General features: G+C 41.1%; 1 protein-coding gene and 1 long non-coding RNA gene across 2 annotated transcripts in view; one reads left to right on the forward strand and one right to left on the reverse strand.

Annotated features, from left to right (window-relative positions):
• The window catches only part of WIF1 (WNT inhibitory factor 1), a 68,899-nt gene extending 50,248 nt beyond the window's left edge, over positions 1 to 18,651 (forward strand). The window contains exons 4-10 of the mRNA XM_041754305.1: positions 1,531 to 1,671; positions 2,683 to 2,778; positions 3,738 to 3,833; positions 7,374 to 7,469; positions 12,893 to 12,988; positions 13,493 to 13,588; positions 17,783 to 18,651. Of these exons, the coding sequence (XP_041610239.1) occupies positions 1,531 to 1,671; positions 2,683 to 2,778; positions 3,738 to 3,833; positions 7,374 to 7,469; positions 12,893 to 12,988; positions 13,493 to 13,588; positions 17,783 to 17,904 (743 nt within the window). The 3' untranslated portion in view covers positions 17,905 to 18,651. The remainder of the gene's footprint in view (positions 1 to 1,530; positions 1,672 to 2,682; positions 2,779 to 3,737; positions 3,834 to 7,373; positions 7,470 to 12,892; positions 12,989 to 13,492; positions 13,589 to 17,782) is intronic.
• Positions 12,679 to 22,677, reverse strand: LOC121490550. Its single transcript, XR_005987710.1, has 3 exons — positions 22,525 to 22,677; positions 17,465 to 17,678; positions 12,679 to 12,908 (listed from the first exon to the last, which is right to left on the reverse strand). It is a non-coding gene; the product is annotated as an uncharacterized LOC121490550 (long non-coding RNA).
• Positions 22,678 to 24,454: the final 1,777 nt, after the last annotated feature.

A 24,454-nucleotide genomic window follows, 5' to 3' on the forward strand; every position in this document is an offset into this window, starting at 1 on the left:
TTTATGTATACAATGGAATATTACTCAGCAATTAGAAACGACAAATACCCACCATTTGCTTCAACGTGGATGGAACTGGAGGGTATTATGCTGAGTGAAATAAGTCAATCGGAGAAGGACAAACAGTGTATGTTCTCATTCATTTGGGGAATATAAATAATAGTGAAAGGGAATATAAAGGAAGGGAGAAGAAATGTTGGAAAGATCAGGAAGGGAGACAGAACATAAAGACTCCTAACTCTGGGAAACGAACTAGGGGTGGTGGAAGGGGGGAGGAGGGCGGGTGTTGGAGGGGAATGGGTGACGGGCACTGAGGTGGACACTTGACGGGATGAGCACTGGGTGTTTTTCTGTATGTTGGTAAATTGAACACCAATAAAAATTAATTAAAAAAATAAAAAAAATCATCAAATATCAAAAAAAAATAATAACCTGCTGTATAGAAACAAAATGAAGCAAAATTTCAAGTGTATACTATTAGCAGTATTTCACCTAGTGGATCAGCTAGGTCACTATTCCCCAGTGGATATGTTATGATAATTCAGGGGATTTTAGAAATTTATATCATCAGGGTCTCAGTCGGTTTGGTGTCTAGACTCTTGATCTCAGCTCAGGTCTTGCCCTCAAGTCATGAGTTCCAAACTCCACCCCCTAAAAAAAAAAAAAAAAGAAGGAGAAATCTACATACTCCATCTCTTAGCCAATGACTTGATCCAGTTTCCACCCACTCACTTGTGGGCATTCCACAATTGGTGGTCTCTTTGCTCCTCCAGTCACCATCATCATTAGTTGTCATTCTTTGTTAAGTCAACATCTACATACCCCCAGTGATCATTACACTTATACAAATAATGGTTCATTTTTAGGAAACTAAACCATTAGGTATATAAGCTTGTCATGACATTATTTGAGCACATCAAAGTTTCTTCTAGATCTCCAAGATATGGACTCTTTAATATTAACAAATAGCCTAAGAAAATATTAGCTTCGCTAACTCAATCCAATAATTGGAGTCTAGTCTGAGTTGTAAAATGTTTCTAAAGAAAATATTTTGTCACTTTCAAGCACACAGAGTAAAAAATAAACTAGCGCTTATGGGTCGTTATTTAATAGATTCTGGAATACTGTTTTTTAGCTCTTTTTGGATTATATGAAGGCTGGTGAAGGTACCCACAAGGTTTCTTTCCCTAATCAGTCCATCTGTGTTGCCTGTTTGCTCCTTTAATTTTTAGAGAAAATCTTTTTTTCAAGATAGTACAAGCCCAGACTAGGAACAAAATATCCCAGATTCCATATTGGTAGGGCACAAATTAACGAGTCATTCATTCTTTTGCCACCAGGCATGATGTATAAGTTCTGAGGAGAATGCCCATATGATCAAAATACAATCACTACTCTGGTAGAGATACAAGAATATCAAATAAATGAAATGTGAACGTTTTTGCCTTGTTCTTTGTCTCTCTAACCATGATTTCTGTACAACTGGAATCAATTAGATAAACTGTTTCTCTATACTTGCTTTTTCGTTAGTTGTCCAAGTTGGTTTCCCGTGTCTTGGAAAACAAGATGGAGTGGCAGCATTTGAAGTGAATGTGATTGTAATGAATTCTGAAGGCAACACCATCCTACAGACACCTCAAAATGCTATCTTCTTTAAAACATGTCAACAAGGTAATCAGTGATCACCATCAAGAGACGGCTCATAGGGCTTCCTTCCAGGTGTGATGTGGGTAAAAAGATATAGATAGATGATAGATATATAGATAGATAAAAGATAGATAGATAGATAGATAGATAGATAGATGATAGAAAGATAGATAATAGATAATTTTTAATTATAATTAATTAAGATAGATTAATTTTTAATTATACCGAAAAATTATCGGTATAATTATAACCACACCAATGGATAGAAGGGCTGGTTACTGCAGGGTCCAGTACTAAGACTTTCTCTGCAACCCCACTCACAATTTTAGGAACCCCCAATACCCCTTCAAAAGCCCTCTTCTTACCTCTCTCCTTCCCTTCCTCCAACACAATCTTTGGGAGTCCCCAGCCTCATGGCAAGGCTGCCAGTCATTACCAGCAACCACCACCTATGAAGGCAATACCACTCATACCCCCACCATAAGCTTGGTGCTGCTGACCTCCCCAGAGGACAAGGTGCTCCCATCACACCAGCAATTTCTGCTAGGCAAAGGCATCTCAACCTGATGCCCATTTAAAGCATGAAGGCCTAGATTTTTTTCCCACCCAGATACAAGCTTTTCCAGCACATATTTTAAGCTTTGCAGTTTTTCAGGGCTCTAAAGATGAACCAGAAGGCCATTCCACCCTCTGAAAGTGAGCATCATGGGCCATATCATTTATTTCGGTATGAATTTAAGAAGGTACAGTAGATTGATAGGTGGGGATGAAGGCAGAATGAAGCTTGTTTGTCTTCTTCCATGAGCCCCCTACTGTTGGAAGTAGAATTGAGAGAAGCAAAGTCTGACTTGGATGAGGATTTAGTGAAGCACAAGTGGTGTAGAGGGAATACACGTAGAAGTCATCAGTACTCAGTAAATTAAGATCATCAGTGCACCGGAGGGGGAAAGTCACCACTCACCTCTTCATGCTCACTGTAATTCACTCAGCACAATTTCAAAGGTGTCCATATAACCTTGTTTCTCTTTGGTGAAGCCGAATGCCCAGGAGGGTGCCGAAACGGAGGCTTTTGTAATGAAAGACGCATCTGCGAGTGTCCTGATGGGTTCTATGGCCCTCACTGTGAGAAAGGTAAAGAATGGGGAGAGCCAGCTACCCTCGCTTGCTTCCCAATGAAATTGATGTCATACCAGAGCCCTTACATATGCTTTTTTAACACATTCCTTGAAATTATTTTTTTGGGCATAAGGATTGGTAAAATCTTAAAAAGCCACAGAAGAATAGTTGGAAAGTACTACTCGGAGTGATATTCTATTAAATCCAATATATGGGGAGGGGGCAGAGAACTTTAACACAATGTCTACATTCCTTGTGGCCACTACCCACCGCCCCCCCCATCCCTAATTCGCTACTATATGTGCTATGCTTCGGCATAATCTTATAAAAGTCTTTAAGTTTTTCTCCTCCACTTAAATTGGATTTAAAAAGCTAATATTGTGACTGGTCTGAGAATATCTACTCCAATTAAAAGTAGCTTGATTCACAACTGAGTCTACACCTGAGTTATGAAGTTCCTAGAAGGCCAAAAAAAAAAAAAAGTGAAAATCATTTGATTATAAATATTTCTCTTAGTGAAATTCCTATTATTATGAAAGAGTTAAACAAGAAAATGTGTATTAACCACAAGATGCTCAAATAGTAAGAGCTTACTTGATGAGGGTCAGCCAAACATTTTTCATTTTCAAGACCTAAGAATTTTTCTCGTTTGCATAGATTTTGGAATTAGAAGGGGAAAAAGGGCAGGGAAAAATTTTTATAGTCATAAGAAGGCTACATCTTAGTCAAAGTAATGATTCAAGGCAAATTTTCATCAGCCATGGAAATGGAACAATTCCAAAATTCTCATTGATGAGATTGGCCCCCAAAGAAGCACCTCGTTTACAACTCATATATAATGTTTAATAGAGCAAACCTATATCTCTAAAGACTTTACAGAGATTAAAAATGTAGAGCTATTCTATTACTGGTATTTCCACAATGTCCTTCCTCAAACCTCTACTTGGCCTTACTCAGTGCTCTCTCTCTATCAGCCCTTTGCACACCATGGTGTATGAATGGCGGGCTCTGTGTCACTCCTGGGTTCTGCATCTGTCCACCTGGATTCTATGGAGTCAATTGTGATAAAGGTAACAGTTTCTTTTTAAAAACAAGGTTCTTTTTTACTTTTTAAATGTTTAGTGAAAAGTATATTTAATATATCATCACTATGTAATAGCTCGTTGTAAATAGGTAAATAGGGTGTAACAGTTCGTTGGCTGCTATGATAACTTTAACACAAATTTTAATGTAGTTCAACACAGTCGAAGTTTGTTTTCACCTACAGAATGCTCCAGGGCAGGGGTCCCTACAGTGGGCAGGACAGCCCTTCGTACTGTGATTCTAGGGCCTGGCACCTTCCACCTATGGTCCCGCCTAAAGCTCTGGAGCTCTCTGAAGTTAGCCAATGAGCAGAGAAGAAGATTGGGGTAGACACTACTTTAAAAATGGGGGGGGGTGTGGGGCACCTGGGTGGCTCAGTGGTTGAGCATCTACCTTCAGCTCAGGGCATGATCCGGGGGTCCCACATCGGGCTCCCCGCAGGGAGCCTGCTTCTCCCTCTGCCTGTGTCTCTGCCTCTCTGTGTCTCTCATGAATAAATAAAATCTTAAAAAAAAAAAAAAAAGAGGGTAGTGGTGGTGGTGGCTGTGTGGCTCAATCAGTTAAGTGTCTGCCTTCAGTTCAGGTCTTGGGATCAAGTCCCACGTTGTGGTTGGGCTCCCTGCTCAGCGGGGAGTCTGCTTCTCCCTCTCCCTCCCTCCCTGCTCATGTTCTCTCTATCTCTCTCTCAAAAAAATAAATAAAATCTGTAAAAATAAAATAGAATAAATTAAAATAAATACATGCCGTGAAATAAAAAGATGTGTTAGTTTTGAGAAGTGTCTCTTTGGTGATCATGCAGTTAGCATCAATTAAGATTGAAATGAACAGCTTTTTTAAAAAGAAGGAAAAAGTACAAGAAGAGCCCCTCAACATGAGTCAGAAGAATAATTTGCAGGCATCTGCCCTTTTGTGATACATAAAGTACTTCACACATTTATCTGATTTTACACTCAACAACAGCCTTTTGAGATATGTAAAGTTTTCTCTGTTTCATTCTCAGATAAGCAAGATGAGGTTTACGGAACTTCAGTAGCTTGACCCCGAACTCACATCTTCTGCTGTCCTGTGTTGTCACTCAGGCTAGCTGCCTCGGGTCCCCATTTCTCCACAAGTGACTTCATCTGGGCCGGTGACTTGATCTCTCTGGGGGTCACACTTTTCCAGAATATAAATTGGGAATTAAGCCATTGCCCTTGGCTCCCTAGCTCCAAGCTAATTGAGATAATATGTGAGATCATCTCTACCTCTTATTTTTGAGTGATCTAAAACTAGAATGGTTGGATTAACACAGTTTTAAAGTCCGTGTTCATCAAGGTTAAGCACTGATGACACGAGGACAGCCAGTGAGTAAAAAAGTTTCTTCTTGTCTTAATCTACCATTCACCATCTCTGCTATGCCAAAAGTGGGCAATTTTTGAAGCAGAATTAAGCTCCTATTGTCACAAAACTGTTAGGAAATAGAGCAAATCCTTCAGAGATTTGGAAGAACAGGTTTAAAGAGAACATTTGTGAGACCTGCTTACTTGGGTGTGTCTGTCATTGTGTGTCACTTGTACAATGGAGCATCAACTGCAATGTTTTCCCAATGCTATGGAGCCACAAACACTGCGTGGTCACTGTGGAAGGAAAATATGCATATTCCAGTATGTTTTACACTTTATAATATTTTGCCTTTCAGATGAAAGATTTTTCCCTACTTGTCAGACTCCAGTAACTTTTTATTATTATTATTCTTTTGGAAAGCCTGTTGAAATTCCACTTGGTCTCATTGGAGATCTGGGAATATTAAAAAATAATGGTTTTTACTACCTCAACAAAAAAATACATTTATCATCCAGGAGGGAGTATAGAGCTTCTGAAAAATGGCTTAATTACTGGCCCAGAGCTAGACCTTAGCACAGCATATTTGAAGAAACATTAAAGATTAACGTTCAGTGGCTCTTGGGACATCTGTTGCAAACTTTAGGAAATGAGTAGTTAAGCCCTGGCCCAGGACACCCTCAGCCCCAGTGAAAGTTACCTGGTGTCTCTGGTTCATTTTCCTGGTCAAGAATCATTGCACAACAGAAATGTAGAGAAGCTTGTAAAGTGTTCTACAAATACTGGGAGCGGGGACACATTCTTTAACTAGCTCCGTTGTTCTTGTTCTTCCGTGACTTCCAATCCAGCTCCCAGGTTCACTGCATTCTATTCATGGGATGGTGCCCAGAGGGCTCTGGCCAAGCAGATCCTAATCCTGATGTTTCTTCATCTCTTCTTAATTCCCCAGGAGAAACAGGGACAAGTGGGGAGACAGAAACACACCCGCAAAACAATCCTCCGGTCCCAACAATACTAGCAGCAAGTAGCAAGGAGGAAGCCCTAAGAGCTGGTTCTCCTAAATCCTAAATTCCATACCCAAATGCTGCTGCTCCCCTGTGCATCGGGAGGCTGGATTTGCCAAAACAAGTACAGCATGACCTTAAGATGGGAGATACTTAGGATTTTAAACAAAAAGCTTTATCATTTTAGAAGCATGATATTTGCAGAACAAGCTAGTTGGACTTCTTTTCCACAAAGCGTACACATAGCTCTTGGATCTCCTTTTTGATTTTCCGCTTGGAAGCTTACTCCAGCTTTTGTTCATCTGCAGCCAACTTTGGCCTGTTTTATATAGGACACGAACAAATAGGGCCGATAACTGGAATTGCCGAGAATCCGAGCTCTCATTTTAATCTCCTTTATAGAATGAGCCAACTTGTCTATCTTTAGATACTCAGTCTACCTTCTCTCGTCCCCATTTTTGTCCTTTTATTTTACGTGTGAGCAGCGAAATTCCAGAAGTTGACACGAAGACAGGGTTTACGATGAATCACAAACAGTATGATTATTACCTGGAAAATCTAGTTAATTGGACTCCCACAGGAATCTGTGCAAGTAGCTGGTGCCACTCCCCTGCCTGTGGGATCTCACGAGGGATTGACAGTCTGTCCTTTTCCAAATACCTTGACTCCTTCCTCTGAAAGTCATGAAAGTCTATTTTTTAAAAAATCCCGATGACATAAGATGAATCTCTGTTCTCATTCTGGGAAAAAAATAAATGCTTTCTCCTTTGCCGGCTCCTAGTATTGATGGCCTCTCTCCCTTTTATCTAAAGTAAGTCTTCTTTTCACTCTTCTTCTAGCTTCAACAAATATTTTAGGGGGTTATAATGTTCTCTTTTTTAAGGGCATAGATATTTACAAGAAAATATAAAAGATCATTTTTTTTTTTTACACATTCTGCCTTTTTTTTCTAAGATAGAAGCACCTGGGGGAGGATAGGATATAATGTGTGTGCTATTCTGTTGTGTGGTTGGAATCTGCCATTGGCCAAGCAGTTGGTGACGATCCTTGGCCTTTGCAGAAGTGGCTTATTTGACTAAGTATGTAAACAGGCAGGCAACAGATGCCTCAGAAATATCACCTCACTTTAAGTGAAGCTGCATTTTTTTGTTTGTTTGTTTGGCCTACTGTCTAATGCAATCACCCTGTTATCCATTCTAATAGCAAACTGCTCAACTACCTGCTTTAACGGAGGGACCTGTTTCTACCCTGGAAAGTGTATTTGCCCTCCAGGACTAGAGGGAGAACAGTGTGAAATAAGTGAGTATTGACCTTCTGCATTCTCTTCATTGGGAGGGAGAACTTCAAAACTCCACCTATCATTTAATCAGTGAGGAAGCTGAAGCCCAGATGCAATGACTAGTGGTTTCTTTTCACCAGATTTAGCCACCATTCATTGTGGCTAAAGCTGGAGCAGAGGGTGCCATAGCTCAGCTCAGCTGACTGAGCACACACACTGACTCAGTTATATCTGGGTTTGGGTTGTTTAGCGTGTTGCATTGTTTCTTGTTAGTGAGTTCATCCCCTTCTCATCTCAAAGAGCCCATAGCTTCAGCCTAGAAATGTAGACCAAAGTTTTGAGACAGGTGGATTTGTTTATCTACCTGCAGGCATAGAAGTTTCTTCTCCTCCTTTCACTGCCACATGTCCTGAATTACACTGAGCCAGGACCCATCTAAAAAGAAAGGATAAATTCAAGAAAAAGGGAGAAAGGGTGCAGAGCAATAACAACAAAAAGAACAAACTAACAGTACATACAACACGAATCAATTGCAGAGATGTTCAGTAAAGGAAAAAGTGCATACTGCACGATTCCATTTTTGTGAAGTTTAAGAACAGGCAAAAATAATGGATGATAGTAGAAACCAGGATAGTGGTTGGGGGTACAAAGGGACTTTATGGAGTGCCAAAAATGCTCTATATCTTGAATGATGAAGTGTCACATGAGTGTTTATTTAGATTAAAAACAATAGCTGAGCTGTAAGCGTAAGATCAACACAGTTATGTCTTCGTTACGCCCTCACTATATGTTTGTCGTGCTTCCATACAAAGAAAGAAAGAAAAATGTAAGGGTGGAATGTGGTAGATAATCATTGTTTTCAGAATTAGGATATCAAATTGCTTATCCTGGCTCTGCCACCTACCGGCTGTGTAACCCTCAGCAAATCACGGAAGCTCTCTATTAAACTCAGAAATGAGCCAGCCACATCCTAGATTGCTTTGTGATCCAGAAAACAGATAACACCAGCACTCTGTTCAGGAAGGAGCAAAAAGAACGTGAGCATGTCTGCTAAGGGTGCTGTGTCCGTGCCTTTCCTGAAGTTCTGGAATATAGCATTCTCATTTCCAGCTGGATTGGGTCTGTAAAATACTGCTGTGTTTAGTACAACCATAATTTCTGAAGTGGGTTGCAGTGGGATCAAAATTAAATAATATCGACTTCCTATTTTTTCAACCTCTAATTTATTTGTGAGTTTTTGTACTTTAATGAGTAGTAGACGAAGTAACCATTTTTTACCGAGTTCAAATGAAATACCTCTGAAGTTTCCATAGAACATGTAATTAATTGTCAGGATGTGGTTTCTGTTCTTACAAATTACCCTGACCTGATAAAGATATCTCTGAACTAACTCCCCTCAATTTTCTCCCCATACTTACTCTCAGACTTCACATACTTAGCTAGATTATATTTATGAATCTTTGTTCATGGGCTCATTTCTCCTCATGTAAGTCTGCCCTTGGGTTTACGACCTTTCCATTGACAGAGACAATGATTTCTATTCCTGTTTTTTCCCCTAATTGCACCACAAATGTAGGCCTTTGAAAGCTCCTGATTATCCCTATCACAAGTTATGCTCAAATTCCCCCCTAGGAAATGTCCTGTTTCTATTACAAGAACCACATTACGAAGAAAATACAGAAATAGGTCTTGAGTTGCAAAGTGCCTCTAGAGAGACAAAAAGTTGAATTATGAGTTCTTATTTTTAAAATTGAGATCTAATTCACATACTATAAAATTTGCCATTTTAAAATATGCAATTCGATATATTCATGAAGTTATACAGCATCATTTCTGTCTCATTCCAGAACATGTCATCACCCACAAAAGAAACCCTGTTCTCATTCCCCTTTCCCCAAGATACTAGAAACTGCTAGTCTACTTTCTGTCTCTTGAGATTTGCCTATTCTGGACATTTCACATAATAGAATCATGTAACATATGTCCTTTTGTGTCTGACTTCACTTAGCATGATTAAGTTTTTGAGATTCATCTGTGTTGGGCATGTATCATTACTTCCTTTAATTGCTGAATAATATTCCATTGTGTGGATATACAGACCACCCTTTGTTTATCCATTCATCAGTTGATGGACGTTTGGGTTGTTTCCACTTTGGGGCTGTTGTGAATAAAACTGCTGTGAACATTCATGTACAAGTTTTTGTGTGGACATGTTTTCAGTTCTCTTGGGTATATTCCTAGGAGTGGAATTGCTAGACCACATATTAACTCCAAGTTCAGTTTTTTGAGGGAATGCCAAACTGTTTTCCAAAACAACTGTACTATTTTACTTTCTCACCAGCCATGTATGAGGGTTCCAATTTCTCCAGATCTTTGCCAATACTTGCTATTGTCTAATTTTTTTCACGAGATATGTATTCGGATGTTATTTATATTTTCATTTCTCCTGGCCTCTATCAGGACTGATATCTTATCAAACTTTACTTTGACTTAATTTGAGATACTGTTACCAGTTAACAAATAACATCATGGTTAGAAATATCTGGATGTATGTAGTATACATTTACCGCATTACTTAAGGTTCATAGATAGCCCAAGGATCTTCAGTGGATTTTCAGTTAAAAAGTTTACATGGACTACTTATACTGTATTATAAATGAGGTTTTAAAATAACTTAATGGGTTCTTATTATTATAAAAGTCCTTTGTATAAAGTGTTCTTTATTAAAAAAATTAAGAACACTGAATGAAACAATTAAAAATCACCCATAATCCTAAGACCCAACAATAGTTGTTGACACTTTTGTAAATCATTTTTATCTGTTCTCTACATGAAGCAGAGTCACAAATTTAAGTTCTCTTACAATTCGATGGGTAGAGGAAGTTTAATGCCCTTATTTTGTCAATTTCTAACTAATTGTTCTCCTTGGACTCATCCACATGTTATAGTAAAAATGCTAACTGATTAAACTGAAGTCAGATCTGTTTGTCTTCAAGCAATGCTTAGTCTGTTTTAGGTAAAAATATGTAATCTTCCAAGTTGGCTCACTTTCCCACAGTCCAATGGATAGAATTTGTTGCAAAATGTTTTCAAGGAAAGGAAGTCAATATTAAAGGCACTTTTTAGGATTCTGAATTGTAAAGCAATCAGACCTTCATGCGGCTTTGGCTTCATAAGATTTGATTTGAAATGGCCTTTGAGCAGTCACCCAGAGTCACGTTTCTGCTGTGTGATGACCAGGAGAACATCCTTCTTCCTGGCTGGGGTGAACCTAAGGACTCTCACTTCCCTCTGACCAAGAAAACAAAAAGACCCATGGAGCCAATGAAAAGCTTCTCTCCACCAGTCATTCTCTGTGATATCCCTGGCTACCAAGTTCACTTCTCATTGAATGTGGGGAAATTTGGACTCACCAAGTATTTCACCATAAGTATTATCTTTTCTGCCATATAATTATTGCCCCACATCTTGTTTACTTGAAAAACCCAAGTGCATTTCAGAGTACTGTGATATGATCTGATTTCATACATATGGTGGGGTCAGATGTTTTACTGATATAAACGGAAATTCAGAGTTATGTGTTCCTTTCCTTTAGGTAAGAACCGAGATCTTGACCAAATAGTAAATGCTATTCTTTGTATCCAAACCTAGCAAAAAGGTTTAGGATTTTTAATAGTCAATGAAAAGGTGGTATTCTATTAGTAAGGTATTAGTAAGGTATTCTGTTGTTTTATGCTTATTTCTACAACATCCCTGCATGAGGAAAACTTAAAGGTATAAAGGCACTGCAGGTTTTTGAGAGACTCTAACATCTCAACATTATGTATATATGGTCTCCATAATAACTAAATGCTATTTGGATCTATTTACACATGAAGAAAGTTCTTTTGGATAAGTGAAAAGAGAAGTAAAGTGCTTTAGCAAAATAATTTGCTAATATGGAATTCATGTTTATCAAACATAGCACTTGCTGGGAAAACATAGAGTAGCTCACTTCTTTCAAAGGTTCATTTGACCATAAAAACAAGAGCTTAGAGAATAAAAGTGTGTTGTTTTATAATAAAGATTTCATTTCTTCTCCTTGTATATTGAAACTGATGTAGAGTGCTCTACTAAAAAAGAACTACAGTAAAAAAATCCAAACTCCTCCACTACCAAAATCTAATGGCTGTTTGCTCTCTTTGGAGCATCTTTATGCCAGTTACAGGGTGCCATCTCAGCTCTGGGTGAACAATCCTTTTTTTCCTACTTCTTACAAACATTCAGCCTCTGGATGGCAAATTAATGAGTAGTAGACTACTCATCTAGATTGCAGAGGGAGAATAAATAGCTTCTGGAGTAAGAAAGAAGACAATCATTATGTCATTTTTACATCTAAGGCTCTATTCCAGCTCTACAATCCTGTAACCCAAAGAGCTGCGAAAACACTAGCAGTTCTTAGTTGGCACTGACATGAAAGAAAGAATGATAAATTGTAAGGATCTAAGGCATTCTAGAAAAAAAGCATAGGTGTGGCATGGGGCCCCTTTGGTGCCCTACCTCATATCTCTGCTCTGCCAGCCTTTCACTCCAGTCACTGCTGTGGGAACCTGTTTTGCACAGACACAACCTGATTGCCCCTCATCTTAGCTGTTCCACACTTCTGCTTTCTGCCAGACGCCTCTGAGTCCTGCCAAATCAGTCTGCTCTCACACAGTGGCAGATTGGAAGTGTGAGGAAGCTATCCCATAGGGTGACCCTCAACCAGGGGGAGACAGGTGCCAATGAACAAATGCCCCCCTCTCCCTTCTTAAGAGTGACTTGAAGGTGCAGTCTTCATGGCTCCTCAGTAGGACCCAGCAGGACAGAGCCCGGTTGCCTGTAGTGATGACCAACCCACAAACATAATTTTGTTTTGGCTTTCCCTCCTTCCATTTTCTTCACTCTCGCTATTACCCCATCCCCCATTCTGGTTTCCTAGGATTGCTTCACCAAAGAAACTCTGCATGCAAGCCCTGCTGTCTGGAGAATCCTAGGCTAAGAAAGACACTGTTGGGTACAGGTGTAGGCCTTCTTTCAGAAGGAGTGGCATTCAGAGTCAGCACTCAGAGAAAAGATCATTTAGAGGCTTATTCATATCTTAACTTTTACTGTAGCTTAAATTACAAATGTTTATGAATCAGATTTTTATTCTGTTTATAAAAAGTTCACATAAATGTAGCATGTGGGCCACACATTTATTGTAGAAGATATACATTGGAAGTCGCAAGTAAAAATGCTAGCCTGTTTGTTCCAAAAACAAAACACGAATGGTATCAAAGCCAGTGCAGGTCCAAAATAAGTGGGAATAACTGCCCTTTAGAAGCATTTATCCTCTTAAAGCTGTGCAGTTCCTTTGAAAAATGTGATGATCTCTGAATGATGCACTGAGTTCCTTGCTTACTCACATCCTTCTCTGTTTCAGGCAAGTGTCCACAACCCTGTCGAAATGGAGGTAAATGCATTGGTAAAAGCAAATGTAAGTGCTCCAAAGGTTACCAAGGAGACCTCTGTTCAAAGCGTAAGTGCCATCCACATAATCACCCTGGGTTTGGGGATCTCTTCCTACACATCTCCTGGACCATGTTGCCTGGGCTTCGCAATGAACCTTTCTTCACTGATCCATATGTTCCCTTTATCTAAAACAAAGACACTGTATGAAATCCATGCGTGTAAAAACAAACAGACACATTCACACACTAGCAACTCAAGTTTTTAACTATTCAGGGTTTTCTTAAGGAAAACGCACTTCCATTCCAGCAGTTTCAAAGTCTTACTGAGCATCTTTTGTGAATGAGAAGCATTAAGCTTAGTTTATGATCTCTCTCAGGACTTTTTTTCAAAAAGTCTCAAACTGACTTATAGCTGGAGTTTGGCTTAGGAAACAAAACAGGACAAAACAAACAATAGCCCAAGGCATGAAGCCCAAACTAACACATTCTAAAGAACTGCAAGCAAAGCAGCTGTGTGATTCTGTTGGACAATGAAAGCTCAGTACATGCCTTTTATCTCCTCCGTGTCTTAGCTGTCTGTGAGCCTGGCTGTGGTGCACACGGAACCTGCCACGAACCCAACAAATGCCAATGTCAAGAAGGCTGGCACGGAAGACACTGCAATAAAAGTGAGTGGGAACCATCTGGAGGGCCCGCCTCTTTCATATCTTGGTTCCAAAGGCTAATAGATAACCCCTACCTCAGCCCTGCTTTCCATTTCAGTGAAAGCAGCTTCCCCTTCTCTGCTTCCTCTCCCCTGTGGTTCCCCCCTGGCCCCTATAGCTCTCTACACCTTTGGCTCCACGTTTTAGAGTATAGGGGCAATGCAGCTGTGTAAATCATCGCCACATCTGTAAAACTGCTCCACGACCGTTTTCTAAGTACTAATTCTCAATTAGAAATTTATGTATACAATAGAATATTCCTCAGCCACTAGAAACGACAAATACCCACCATTTGCTTCGACGTGGATGGAACTGGAGGGGATTATGCTGAGTGAAATAAGTCAATTGGAGAAGAACAAACATTATATGATCTCATTCATTTGGGGAATATAAATAATAGTGAAAGGGAATAGAAGGGAAGGGAGAAGAAATGGGTAGGAAATATCAGAAAGGGAGACAGAACATAAAGACTCCTAACTCTGGGAAATGAACTAGGGCTGGTGGAAGGGGAGGAGGTCGGGGGGTGGGGGTGAATGGGTGACGGGCACTGAGGGGGGCACTTGACGGGATGAGCACTGGGTGTTATTCTATATGTTGGCAAATTGAACACCAATAAAAAATAAATGTATCAAAAAAAAGAAATTCAGGTTGACTTGGTAATACAGTGTGGTAACTATGAAAGAAATGACAAGTATAAAATTTTAAACCAAATCTATAGATCTGTTGGGCTCTGATTTTATCATTCAAGATTTATCAGCAAGCATATAAGACATGAAAGGTTTTGCTCCTTAAAATCATTAACTGTTATTGGTTATGATAGGTTTTAACTAAGTTCTTTTGAGGCAAAAAAAAAAAAAGTATGGGAGAGATGTTATAATGGAGTTGTGTTTTTTTCTTTTTAGATTGACTACCAAAAAGGAGCTAGCTTTATAGATAATAAACACTGGCCTGTCTTGGACACAAAATGAAACTGGCTACATTCAACCATTTCATTTTGATTGATATGTTCTCTGTTCCAAGCAGGAATCCAGGCGTTGGAGACATGCCAGTGAACAGACAGAAAGTGTCCTGCGTGGTGGAGCCCAGGTTCTAGTGGGAGGGACAGTCAATTAGCAAGGGAACAAAATAAACATTGTGGTTTCAGTACATCTGGCAGCTAGAGTTCAGTCTCCTGAGCGTGGGCCCACGGTCCACTTCTTTGAGGGAAGGAAGGCTTCAGTCATACAACACCCTTTTTAATACAAGCACCCAGAAGTTCAGATTGTGCTTGTCAGAGTGCGTCTCCAAAATAATGGACACACACTGAACAGATCACATTCATGTCAGATGTTTTTTCAGATCCTCAGCCTCCAAAGGGTGATCTGTGTAGCCCGGTGAGTATGGGAATGTTCAGCTGGGTTGATGGAAAATACTAGTTTGAAAATATTCTTATGTTTTATTTTATTATATTTATATATAAACAGATATGTAAATTTATATATCTCAATCCCAAATCTCTAATTTTTGCACATATTTTTATTTTTTTAAATTTTTTTTTTAATTTTATTTATTTATGATAGGCACACAGTGAGAGAGAGAGAGAGAGAGAGGCAGAGACACAGGCAGAGGGAGAAGCAGGCTCCATGCACCCGGAGCCTGACGTGGGATTCGATCCTGAGTCTCCAGGATCGCGCCCTGGGCCAAAGGCAGGCGCCAAACCGCTGCGCCACCCAGGGATCCCTGCACATATTTTTAAAATGTTTTTGTTGGAGTTCAATTTGCCAACATATAGCATAACACCCAGTGCTCATCCCGCCAAGTGCCCCCCTCAGTGCTCGTCACCCTGTCACCCCAATCCCCCGCCCATCTCAATTTCCACTATCCCTTGTTCGTTTCCCAGAGTTAGGTGTCTCTCGTGTTTTGTCACCCTCACTGATATTTTCCCTCATTTCTCTCCTTTCCCTCTATTCCCTTTCACTAATTTTTATATTCCCAAAATGAATGAGACCATATAATGTTTGTCCTTCTCCAATTGACTTACTTCACTCAGCATAATACCCTCCAGGTCCATCCACGTGGAAGCAAATGGTGGGTATTTGTCATTTCTAATGGCTGAGGAATATTCCATTATATACATAGACCACAGCCTCTTTATCCATCATCTTTCGATGGACACCGAGGCTCCTTCCACAGTTTTTTTGCACATATTTTAAATGTTCACATTATATTATTAGGATGTATATCTAATATGTTTCTATGGAGATAGACGTACTTAGTTGTTGATTTTAAGGTATGTTGTTATCTGGTCCAGGCTACACTAAGCCATTGACTTGAGTCTTGTCACTCACTGAATTGACTGGATGGTAGATTGAATTGGCTTCAGGTGATTGTAGCTTAACAAGAATTGCATCTCCTCTGGAAAATAGTTGTTTCCCCAGGTAGTCATGGCTGAATGGTATCCCTGCAGAGACACCCTTGGTGGGTGGGGGGGGGGCTTGTTTTGGACTAAAAGACCTAGAAAATGAATCATTTCTAGAGACACTTTGGGAAAGAATAAACTAAATCCTTTACATCACCCTTAACTTGAGATACAAGTAACTTTTGAGACCTCCTCGGGCCTAGGGGTGGTTTGAGATCACACTATACATCCCAGGCCTCAGTTACAGAGATCTTCTGGGACCCACGTTTGGGACCTGGGGACCAAGAGTGGTGGCGAGAGAGTGGAAGGGCACTGTTCCTGCTGGTACACCAGTCATGCCTCCAAAAAGAAGGCAAGTTAGGAGCCCTCGGGTGGCATCAATGAGCAATCCTGACCGTCTGCCAGCCTCACCCCCCCAGGCACCCCTACTCCTAGACCTGCTGCTGAGAGTTTTGTCACCAGTGTACCTCCCTCAAATCAAGGCACCGCATCCAGAAGATGCCCTGGCGCCTGATGCAAATGTGAACGTGTTGTCCAGGGGAGGCCACCCAGCCATTTTGCACATTAGCTTAGAGAATCAGGCCGGAAGAATGAGGTTTATTTTGACCAGGGGGAGGTGACGAGGGAGCTTTGAGGCACAGAGTTCTGCTGAGAACAGACTCCCAGCGAGGTGACACTTTGGGAGGTCCCAGGCACCCAGATATGTTATTGGGGGAGGAGGACACTGGAGACAGACTTCCTGGCTGAGACTCAGCCTTGCCAGCAGGGAGGCTGGGGCTTCATGGGTGGCGGGGAGACAGCAGGGTGGGGATCTACTCCAGCGCATTGTTGGCTCCTGTTGTGGCTGTTCTTGAGCTACTAGCCTACATACTGACAATTCAGAGAAACACATTCAGAGACAAAGTATTCTGTTCTCAGTAGTTACTTAATGGCAAGCTTGCATTTGAAAACCACAGGGAACAAGCTGCAGTGCCAAACTTGACTCTAATGCAACAGGAAGATGGAGGCAGATTTTTTTTTTCAATGTGATTGCTATCTTGGATCCCTTTTAGGAAATCAGTAGAAAATGAGTCAGTGCCCCAAGCACCTCCAGAAGTTCTCAGGTAGGAGGAAAGGAGATCTGAAGCAATGTAGAGTCCACTTACAGCTACGCTGGAAATGGATAGATGCCCACTTTGCCTGAACTGACAAATCCCAGTTGATAAGGAGTCCATTCAAGTCATAACCCTTCTCTAAAATGCATCATGGAAGTCCTTACTTCTTCCAAAGTTTCTATCTTGTGTAAATGCAATAGGTACACTTGACGGTGTGATGGAGATGAAGAGTAGGGTGGGGGGTGTCCTGGATCAATATAATCGAGGCTGGTTTGGCAATGCAGTGAAAATGGTCAAGTCCTCTGCAGCAGCCTCCTTGCTTCAGGGACCCCAGTGCCAAATGCTTACCAGACCTTGAGTGCAGGAAATCCTTCATGCAGTCACATTGGTCCAAACTTTGCATCGAGAGTTTCTACATGGCCAAAATCTCTAGTGAGTCAGAGCTTCGATGGAAGCCAGGTTCCATGGAGTTCCTAAAATGGGTTTCTTCTGTAACAGAGATCTTGAACCTATAACATCCCCTCATTCAGGTGGCTTTTAGTGGTGCCTGTGGTCTTTCACTCTGGGTTGAAAAGGGAAAATGAATTTCATTTGAATGGTTAATAATGAATCTGAAGAGCCTGTTTTTGTAGTTTCTTTTCTTTTAAGCTGTGAATAATTTTACAGGGTACGGAGCCAGCCTCATGCATGCCCTGAGGCCAGCAGGCGCCCGGCTCAGGCAACACACGCCTTCACTTAAAAAGGCCGAGGAGCGGCAGGATCCACCTGAATCCAATTACATCTGGTGAACCCCGACATCTGAAACGTTTTAAGTTACACCAAGTTCATAGCCTTTGTTAACCTTTCATGTGTTGAATGTTCAAATAATGTTCATTACAGTTAAGAATACTGGCCTGAATTTTATTAGCTTCATTATAAATCACTGAGCTGATATTTACTCTTCCTTTTAAGTTTTCTAAGCACGTCTGTAGCGGGATGGTATAGATTTCTTGTTTCAGTGCTTTGGGACAGGTTTGATGTTATGTCAGTTGATCAGGTTAAAATTGTGTCTTTTCGGTTGCATAGCCGGCAAATAATTTCCAAAATGACAATGCACTTGTGGTGTCGAGGGGCTGGGGGACAGTGGAGAAGGTAAATGAACCAAAAGGCATAAATCAAGGGTTCGGATAGAGCAGTTAAACATGTTGAAGTTATGTTTCTCACCTTATTGTCATGTGTTTAGACATTCGTCACATTTTTAAAATCCCCCTTGTTCTTAAACTCTCGTTATCTTTTGACCTTACTATGATTCCAGAGAATTCAATATAGAAAGAAAAGAAGAAAAGAAAAGAAAAAAGAAAAGAAGAGAAAGACAAACACTGTGGCAGTGGCATTTAACAATATAATATATTGTAAACACAATAAAATAGGGAATATAATGTATGACTTTTGGCATTGGCTTGAAGCAATATAATATATTGTAAACAAGACACAGCTCTTACATAATGAACATTTTATACTGTTTGTATAAAATAAAGGTGCTGCTTTAGTTTTCCGAGGGTTGTATGGCGTGGTGTTTGCGCGTGCTATCTTATGGAAATAAAGTTGGTCGCAGTGAGTTGCCACAAGTGGAAAGAAGTTGGTTGCAATGAAAACTCTGCAGCATCATAAAGAAGTCCCCGGCCCAGTCAGGCTCCCCAGGCCCACCTGTCCCGCACTGCCTGGGACCTTCCTACATTCCTCAGCTCCCATTTAGTAGTTGTCATTGCTTTCAAGAAGTCTTCTCTACCTAGAATGTGTTGAAATATCCCTTTCGTGGGGGGCTTTCTAAGACTTTCTAAAAGTGTCAGAATGTTGTAAATGGGAAGGGCTGCCATTTATGAAAAACCTGTTGGTTCCCAAGAACATTATAACGTGGTATCTTACAATCCAGAGAGGCAGGTCTCCTTGTACCCTTTCACAGATAAGAAAACTGAGGTAGGGGGATACGTACGATTCACCCAAGATCACACCTGAGAGGGACAGGTTTGAATTCATGTCACCTGACTCCAAAGACATTAACACTAGGCTCCTCCCCCTCCTTCCTTTTCCCCAGCAAATGCAGACAGACCTCCACAGATCCCAGGTAGGCGCTTTCCAATATGTTTTAGTCTCCCCAGCCTTCTCAGGAAATGTGGACTTGATTTTATAGATAATCTAAAACATTTTCTTTTGCTGGGCAGTGGCATAATGACTTGTGTGGTTTAGAGACATGACGTGTCATGGGAAGCAATCAAGGAAGAGGCTGGAAGCAGAGTGAATACATCTTGTGGTGCTAGGGCCACAGCAGTCTTCCTCCTCTACCTAGCCAGAGCCCAGGGCGCCAGCTCCTGCTCACCTGGACTTGGCAAAGCAGGCCAGGAGCCAGAGAGCTAACCCTGGGGATCCTACTGTGAGAACCAACATGATTTAAGACTTTGAAATAAAAAATCCAGATGCTTGACAATGAGGATTTAAGATGGTGACAGAAAGTGAAGTTTGGGAATAGGCTCATAGTACTAATAGCTAACACTTGCATAGTACTTAGTTTATTCTAAGCCCTTTACCTCTTGGGTGAGTAATAAAATGGCAGGGAAGTTAGCAGGGTGACAAACCGCAGTAGTCTACATTGGCCGTCTCCAAACCATTTTGACTCGACACTCCCTTAGAAATTTCTGAGCCTGTAGTCCTTCGGGTGACCATTATTTATCTACATATTTAATTGGCAGGTGTTAAAAAAGCCAGAAATGTTGAAGAGAGAAAAATAGAAATAGAAGCTCTAATATTTTCTCCACTTGTCCGGAAGACAGTTTTACGTACGCCCTGGAGTGCGCACCCTCATAAGGGAACTCAGGCAAAGAAGAGAGAGAGCAGGATCCGAAGTGGGCTTTGGAAACAGAGAGTCTGCATTCAAGGATGACAAACGTAAGCAAGGGACTGGGTCACTGACTGAATGCAGGTTCTAGACAGGAATCTCAATAGTGATGTATAGGACTGAGGAGGAACCAGGATGGGCAGTGGTGAGGGTTTCCAGAGACGGTGAGTTTGGCACTGAAGATGTTGAGTTTAATGTGCCTTTGGGACATCCTGGTGGAAACGTCTGGTAGACAAGTGAAAATACAGTTGTTAGGAGGTTAGTCTGATAATTTCTTGATAATTAGTTATATTATATGTGAAGAGTACTAATTATATATTGAATTACTTTTAATATGAATACACATAACAGCTTTATTTGGTGAGATGCTATACAATTCACTTGTATTTTATTGTGTGTTTTGTTTTAGGGATTTTGTTTCTTAGAGAGAGAGAGCGAGTGCACACAGGAGTGGGGGGTTGGGAGGGCAGAGGGAGAGGGAGAAGCAGACTCCCCACTGAGCGGGGAGCCCGACGTGGGGCTCCATCCCAGGACCTCGGGATCATAACCTGAGCTGAAGGTAAATGCATAACTGACTGAGCCTCCCAGGCGCCTCTTTAGATCCTACAAAGTTAATACCCTTTGCTGCTTTTCTGTGTCTATGTTTATTTATATAACAGTGTAGTTTACTATTTGGCAAACTGAGCACTTCCTCCCTCCCTCCCCCATATGTATTATGAATCTTCATCCAAAATATGCCCTTTGGGTACTTGGTTAGTTTATGTCAAATCACAACAATAGTGGCCAGCTCTTGAAACAAAGGCCAATAATATGAAATATGAAATAATTGCTATTACTCTTATGAAGTAACCATGGAAGAGGAGAAGAGAGAGAAAGAAGAAAGAGAAAGAGGAGGAGGGGCGCCTGGGGGGCTCAGTCGGTTGAGCCTCCAACTCTCAATTTCAGCTCAGGTCATGATCTCAGGGCCATGAGACTGAGCCCCGTGTTGGGTTCTGGACTGAGCCTGGAGCCCACTTGAGATTCTCTCTCCCTCTCCCACTGCTCCTCCCCCTTCCCTTAAAGAGGAGGAGAATATTTATATAAAATATCTCTAAACAATAATTTAAAAGTTAAAATAGTAAGGAGTTAAGGCTGTCTGAGAAGATGTGCACTGTTTGGCAGGATCGAATAATTAGGAAAAATTAGGCAAGAGGAAATAAAGGCTAAACAATAAAATGGGCCCCAGAATGAGGTTAAGACAAAGGGCATACAGGGACTCCTGTGCACTGTGTGAGAGGTGCACATTTAGCTCTAAACCCTGCTCTAGCCACCTCAAAGAGGAAATCGGTGCTGGTTATGAGTCCCAAATACCATAAACACAAAAACCAAGCAGTTGCTCAGGAGAAGTTAAACTATACAAGGCACTTCATTAGGCCTGGATCAAGGTAGGGAGGTCTGTGGGAAAGCTGCTTGGGCATCCCTTCAAGCCAATAGTCTTTAAAATCTCTCTTCCATGCTTATTTGCAGAGGAGCTGCTTAAAGATCTTTGCAAGGGGGGAAAAGGGGGATTGCTGACAGGGTTCAGCTTCTCATCCAGTATCCCAGGCAATTTGTCTCCGGCCCTACAATTCCACGCCCCACCCAGCAAACAAAAGCTCTCCAGTTAAATGCAGCCAAGATGCTCAGAGGGAAGTTGATGGAGCATATTGTTACTTGATCACACTCCTTGAAAATCTTAGCACTTCCCCAAGTGGCTTCTCAAAATATTCCCTTCAACCATGTACAGTAATCCTCCTAAAAGAAGTTTTGGGAACTAGGCTTTTTTTCTCACCTCATTCCCTGTCCGGTGGCCCTTGTGACACAATGCCAGCTGGCTGTGCTAGGCATCACCCCTGATGAGCTAGCCCTTCCACCAACTCTACTTGAAAGTGAAGAGTGTCACGTATGACACATGCTCTCAGGAATATAGACAGAGTCATAACAGGACTAGTTCTTTCCATGCTCTTCAAGAAGGCACAAGTCATCACAGTAGAGTGCAGTTTCATAAAAGCATTTCTACCAAAAGCAAGGGAGGGAAAGGGAATATCGTGAGGTGAGCCATTTTTAAATTAGTTAAATGAGAAACATTGCCCTTGCGGAAGAATTTCCTGAGGCAATAAAATGAAAGAAAAGGAAAGAAAACAAATGACTATCCAAAGACAGGAGTTTCATCATCATAATTTTTAGGCAGTTTATGCAAGTGGTGCAAATATAAAAGTTTAATAAGCGTATTGAATAAATGTCCTCCATATGGCTCAACATAAAAAAATAGAAACAACCTACAGGAAACTGACATCATAAAATGAAGTTTTCAGGTGTTCAGTAAGACATTTTAAAAATTCTAATATAAACTCCAATGGAAATTGATTTTGCACCTATTTACTGGTTTACTGTTAATAAGGATACAGAAATTACAAATGAAAAATAATTTTTATTAAGCTTTGGCACTGCAAAGCTTTTACTAGGTAACACATTTCCCTTCCTGCTCGTGGTTGGCTGGCACAGCTGTTGAAATTACCTGGCATTTCTTGAAAGTCTGGACCAAGAGAAAGCCAGTCTGAGATGACAAATAATCCATACAATCCACAGGAGGATGGTTGAAAGTTGACTCACCGCAGAGTGAATATCAGCTTCCCACTCCAGTGAACATGGCACTGAGCATGGTCTTGAGGCTGCATCTGGGGCCATAGGTGGGAGAGAAGAGCAAGAGGAGAGCGGAGAGCCTTGGTCAACAACAATCCAAGAGCAGACTAGCTGTCTAATTAGAGGGGCCCAGAGCAAAACGAAAATGTGGAGCCTCTTGTTCAAAAAGCATTAAGAATATCAACCTGGTGACCACAGGGCATTAAGCCTGGGGTCTTCCTCCGTGCAAGGGCCCTGTGCAACTGCACAGTTCACGAATCCATGAGGCTGGCCTGGCCTTGTCCAGGAACAAGTTCTTAGGTCCGTGGACAAGGAAATCTAGGTAAAATGCAAAACATCTTCCTCTCCTTAGGCACCAGCCAGATAAGCTCTTCCACGCTGGTCCCCCTCTCAACTTTAAAACCAAGCCTTGAGAATGGAAGACTCATTCATCATCAAGGCAGCTAAGTCAGTGACCATTGACTGAATTGCTCCTGTGTTAATACTGCAAACAGAAAAATAGGGGAGAAAGTATGGGGCATATTAAGGAGATAAAGTGTATTGCTTTATACTTCAGCCCAGTCAAGTTCCTTGAACCTCAGTTCCTATTTGAGAAAGAATCTGTGGCTTTCAGTGGAGCTCACAAGGGGAAAGACATTTTTCAGAATTTTATGAACAACCCTCTTTAACCAAAAAGATAATCTTGAGTTTTTCCAATTTATAAATGCTGTTTAGAGGCAGAAACCTGGCTGGAATTGGGTTCTAAAGCTTTGTTTTTGAAGTTAAGTTCATCTCCACCCAGGGAAGCTTGATTCAGTGAAGAGCCTTATGACACTTTCCAGAGACCCTAAAGACAAAGATCCCCCAACGCCCAAATTAGTCTTGCCCTCACTTCAAGGAAATACCCAAAACTAATTTGTGATTATTTTTTACTTTGCAAAGATGAGTATTTGCTCCTACTTAAGCCTAACACACTCTGGGAGGAGAAGACGCGAAGCCAGTTATGGGCCCCTGGTCCATTGGGCACCATGTTGATTCATGAATTGTTGGCTGGTGTCACAAGAGCTAAACTCCAAGTATCCTGCCAGAGTGGATACTTTTCAGTCTTTTGGGTACTTTGCCCTGGCTTGTTTATTTAGATTACATACTACCCGATTTCTAAACTATACCCAGACTGAGAAGGCAGCAGAGTAATGAGTAGTCATCCTGGCTCCACATTTAAGCCACCTTTGAAATGATGTGAACCACAGGTAATTCCATGACAACTTTTCTTAACGTACGTGGCTACAAATGTACTAAAGGGAATTACTCGTTGTGCCTTCAGAAGAAAATAACAGAACCTCTGAAACAAGCCACCAGGTTGAAATTGAAACAAGTTGTAGCTTCCCTGGCCTTGCCCAGTGTCCCCCTTCTATGTGTGTGCCAGTCCCAGGTGACATTCCGTGGTGGTGCATTATGGAGAGTTGCAAGAGAATAGAGTAAATAGGAGAACCTGTACAGTGGCTTCCTGGTGATGAACCTTAGCCAAACACGGAAGTAGCATTTCCAAAGTTCTGAAAGAAGCTTTCTGTGGAAATTTTGGTTCATAGCATCTCTGTCGGGGGGTTATTACTTGAAAGGAGAAACTGAGGCTAGGGTTTGCTAAAGATCACAAAACAATTTATGATTGCTAATAATAATCCCCCCCCCCCCAAGTGGGGATTCCAAACTTGTTCCCAAAGAACACCAGTTGTCCGGGATGTTCACATGACTTATATGAAAACAGGATCCGGGGCCAAATAAGTCTAAGAGATGGGGGGGGGGGTTACACGAAATTAGGGCTTTGT

This window comes from Vulpes lagopus, chromosome 5 (genome assembly GCF_018345385.1).
Source record: "Vulpes lagopus strain Blue_001 chromosome 5, ASM1834538v1, whole genome shotgun sequence".
NCBI classification, from domain to species: Eukaryota; Metazoa; Chordata; class Mammalia; order Carnivora; family Canidae; genus Vulpes; species Vulpes lagopus.